Here is a 4,543-nt window from a genome sequence, read left to right on the forward strand (position 1 = left end):
ATTGAAAAGTTACCGGTAGAAGAAAATAACATCAGAAAGTATTTAAAAAAAAAAAAGAAGACAAAAGAAGGTAAGAAATCTTAAAGTTATTGGTCTCCAAAGTTAAGAGCGGCTAAATGTAATGTTTAAGCAACTCTCTTGTCATGCGATAGACATTAAAGTGTGTGGGAATTATCTAACAAGTAGCATAAGCGACCAAATAATTCATATGCATGACTTTGCGAATACGCAGCACCCACTTTAACATCTTCGTCGGGTACATAATGAAACAAAACAATAAGCGAGTGCATTAATGTTCAAAAGGACAAAAAGGGAAAGCAGTAGCAAAACTGAAAAGGCTTATAAAAGCCACTCAAGTGCTGAAGAGGAACCTCAATCACTTGGATTATTCCTTGTAACCTGCTACTTTCCTTTGGTTACTCTATCCATTTTCTACTCCCACAAAGACTGATGGAAGTGTCTTTTACAACTGCAACATGCTCTCTCATAATGGTGTCTCTGGTTATGCTATGGGCATGGAAGCTGCTGAATTGGCTGTGGCTGAGTCCAAAGAGATTGGAGAGGCTGTTGAGAGCACAGGGCCTTCAAGGCAATCCTTACAGGCTTTTGGTTGGGGACACTATGGAGATGTTTAAGATGTTCAAGGAACGTAACAAATGTCAACAATCCATGAGTTCTCTGTCAAATGACAAGGATATAGCACCCCATGTCTTCACTTTTAACCATTACATTGTCCAAAAATTTGGTACGTGTGTATGTTATCTACAATTTTCTCCTCCAAACTGATGATTTCTGTAATATACTGTTTTTCTTTTACATTCAATAACTTCAAAAGTAGTCATGCTAGGTTCTAATTGGTAAAGCTCTTTCCTTGTGATGGAAAGGTATGAGTTCGAATACGAGAAACTGTCTCTTACAGGAGTAAGGTTGTGTATAAAGATTACCTTGAAGGAAGGACTAAATCAGTGAAAAAATCAACTATGTTGTGATTGAGTAGTTAGAGTGAGGGAAGAACTTATAATGTGGCACTTTTTTTTAATGCATCTTTCTGTATTACAAGAATGAAACTCATCACAATATGGAAATTATATGTACTTAGTTCAATTTGGCAAACTCATTAATTTTATGTTACTAGTTGTTTATTTAATCCTTCTTAAAAAGTTGGTGATAGCACAAATCATGTGTAGGCAAGAACTCATTTTTATGGGAAGGTCCCACACCAAAAGTGATCATCACAAACCCTGAGCAAATCAAAGAAGTCTTTAACAGGAACAATGACTTTGAGAAACCTAAGTTGAGCCCGCTTATCAAGTTATTGGGGACTGGACTTGCAAATTATGAGGGCGAGAAATGGCAGAAACATCGAAAGATTATCAACCCTGCTTTCCATTCAGAAAAGTTGAAGGTTATATATACGCTTTAATTTATGCTAATACTTTATTTGGATTTTTAGAGGGCTAGTATGGATTGCTCTTTTGTAACTGAAAGGTCACGAATTTGTTGAATCCAGGAAACATTATTTTTGCAAAAATATAAGGGATAATACTGCTTACATGAATTGCCCACACCCCAACCTCACTGGTGGGTTTAATGGGGATTGTTTTGTTTTATTTTTTATGTTGTACTTTATTTGGATTTTTAATTTCCTAGAAACATATTAACAAGAAACTTTAGAATCTTTCCTTTTTCCTAGCAAGTTTTACTCCATACAGAGTTTTATTTACTCATTATATTTCCATTGTGCTACAGATCATGGTACCAACATTTTTACAATGCTGCGACTATATGGTTAGCAAATGGGAAGGGATGCTGAATTCAGATGGAAAATGTGAAATTGATGTATGGCCTTTCCTTCAAAATTTGACCTGTGATGTTATTTCTAGAACGGCATTTGGAAGCAGTTATGAAGAAGGAAAAAGAATATTCGAACTTCTAAAAGAGCAAGCTGAACTTGTAATGAAACTACGCAACATTTACATTCCAGGGTGGCAGTAAGACTCCTAATATACTTGGCATCAAAATTAAGCATATTCTTTCTTTCTTTCTTCTGATATGTTGCAGCTAGAAATGGCTAACATTAATAAAGATAAGGATTTAAATGCCAAATTGCTAATATTAATAAACATTGAGGGAGACCCATTAAAGCTTCTCATACTTAGAGCATATTTTGTGTACTAGGGGAGTACCTATTCCCTTACCAAAAATAGAAAAGAATAAAATATAGGTGAAAATAACCATAAAGAGTAGTAGAGTATAAACAGATTACTCTTTACCATATTTAGTAATTAATGTACTGAATGCTTGGTACTCCCGTAGCACTGAAAACGTTTTCCATAGATATTTTTTATCTGCTTTCCTTGGGAATTCAAGAGATCTCATACACCAAGTAGTTATAGTTAAATTGATTAACAAGAGTAGTTATATGATCCATTTGCAGGTTTCTACCAACGACTACACAAAGGAGGATGAAAGCAATTGATAGAGATATACAAGCCTCACTGAAGGGTATTATCAACAAACGAGAGAAAGCAATGAAGGCTGGCCAAGTACTGAACAATGACTTATTAGGCATACTTTTGGAATCGAATTACAAGGAAATACAAGAACATGGAAACAATAAGACTGTTGGAATGACCAACCAGGAAGTAATTGAGGAATGCAATGCATTCTACATAGCAGGGCAAGAAACAACGTCGGTTCTGTTGGTTTGGACAATACTATTGTTAAGTAGGCATCCTGATTGGCAAGCGCGTGCTAGGGACGAAGTCTTGCAAGTTTTTGGCAAACAAAAGCCAGACAACGATGGGCTAAGTCGCCTTAAAATTGTAAGTATGGCATGGTTTTTAATTTGGTAATGGTTATTGTAAGTCCTTTTAAGAGGGAGGAGAGGCTGGAGTAATGATAAAGTTGCTCCTTTGTAACCGAAAGGTCACATGTTTAAATTTGAGAAATAACCTCTTTGTAAATATGTACGGGTAAGACTACGTACAATGATTATCTTTACCCCTACCCCGTTGTTAGTCGGGGTTTAGGGGGTAGTGATTTTGGTTATTGCAAGTCCTTTTGGTGCTGACTTTAGGTGACCATGATTTTCTTTGCCATAGGTGACCATGATTTTATACGAGGTTCTCAGGTTATACCCGCCTCTAGTTTACTTCAACCGAGCTATCCACAAGGATGTGAAACTTGGAAACCTTTCCCTACCTGCAGGAGTGCATGTTTCCTTACCAATACTCATGATTCACCATGATCGTGATATCTGGGGTGATGATGCAACTGAGTTCAAACCAGATAGATTTTCTGAAGGAGTTGCAAAGGCAACGAAAGGCCAAGTCTCATTTTTCCCATTTGGATGGGGTCCTAGAGCTTGCTTAGGGCAAAACTTTGCTATATTGGAAGCAAAGATGATTTTGTCATTGCTTTTACAAAGTTTCTCATTTGAGCTCTCACCGGCCTATGCACATGCTCCCATTACTGTGCTCACACTTAATCCAAAATATGGGGCTCATGTCATCTTACACAAACTGTAGTGTCATCCATTTGTGGAATTTATGCAATTTTATGTTTTCATGTTTTGCATTTACTAGGGAAATGCCTCTTCTGAATTATATGGAATGCTACGATGAATTTCTAAAAAGAAAGACCCGTAGTTTGAAGTAACATCTTCTATGGCATGGAAAGTAGTAAATACATGATAGTATTATGTTATAGTCCTGCACAAATAATGAAACACCAAAAAATTATTTTCCTGCTAGCATTTATTTCTCTCTTTCTTCCCACAACTACAATTTGTGCTATCATAGTTAGCTTTGGTTTTAATATAGGCATGGAAGTTGATGCAGTGGCTAAAAGGCTGTTAAGAGATATGCTGAGGCTAAAAGGCTGTTAAAAGAGCAAAGCCTTCTAGGCAATCCACATAATAATCGGGTGGGTACTTGAAGCAAATGCTTGAGATGACATTGGAAGAGAAATCGAACTCTGCAATATGCAACACAAATATGCAAGGAAAGCTACCTATATTAAAATCCTCAGCCACTAGCAAAAAAGGAAGACATTGATATATGCCAAAAAAAATACACACACATACACAAAGAAAGCGGAACTAACTAGACATACCTAGTGAGTCTTGACGTAAATGTGTCAATTTAGAGTTCCTCAAATCCCCAAAAGGAGATAGCAGCAGTAAGACTTGTAATGCGGTGACTAAGGGTTAAGAGAATAACGGTGGCTTGTACCTATTTGGAATGTGAATTCTTTTGGTTGCTAAAGCATAAATCATATCCCCAAGAGCAGAAAGAGATCGATTGATATTTTAGGCCTCCTTAAGACGCTCCCCATGCACATCAGTCTTTGCAAGTCTCTCACTGCCTTCCAAATGTACAAGCCAAAGCTTGCTCTTGGTACACTCACCATTCATCAAATTTTTTGCCCTTACCATTATGCAAAGCATGCTGAAAAAAAAAACATGTGATCATTAAAAAGTATAGAAAAAGGAAAATACATAAAGAGGTTTTATAAATATGTTTGACACCATATAGTAATA

At 36.5% G+C, this 4,543-nt stretch overlaps 1 protein-coding gene across 2 annotated transcripts; it reads left to right on the forward strand.

Annotated features, from left to right (window-relative positions):
* The first annotated feature begins 450 nt into the window (after positions 1–450).
* On the forward strand, positions 451–3,667 carry LOC133298575 (11-oxo-beta-amyrin 30-oxidase-like). 2 transcript variants are annotated; one of them, XM_061497897.1, is made up of 5 exons: positions 451–745; positions 1,188–1,405; positions 1,750–1,991; positions 2,438–2,825; positions 3,105–3,667. In XM_061497897.1, the coding sequence occupies exons 1-5, from the start codon at positions 451–453 to the stop codon at positions 3,528–3,530; spliced, it is 1,569 nt and encodes a 522-aa protein (XP_061353881.1). In that variant the 3' UTR covers positions 3,531–3,667. The 2 variants fall into 2 exon arrangements, with proteins under 2 accessions (XP_061353881.1, XP_061353882.1); XM_061497898.1 differs by having other exon boundaries at positions 562–745; positions 1,172–1,405.
* The last annotated feature ends 876 nt before the right edge of the window (positions 3,668–4,543 follow it).

The sequence above is a fragment of the Gastrolobium bilobum genome, unplaced genomic scaffold (assembly GCF_033153095.1).
Source record: "Gastrolobium bilobum isolate Gb01-03AN ecotype WA unplaced genomic scaffold, APGP_CSIRO_Gbil_v1 utg49561, whole genome shotgun sequence".
In the NCBI taxonomy this organism is placed as follows: Eukaryota; Viridiplantae; Streptophyta; class Magnoliopsida; order Fabales; family Fabaceae; genus Gastrolobium; species Gastrolobium bilobum.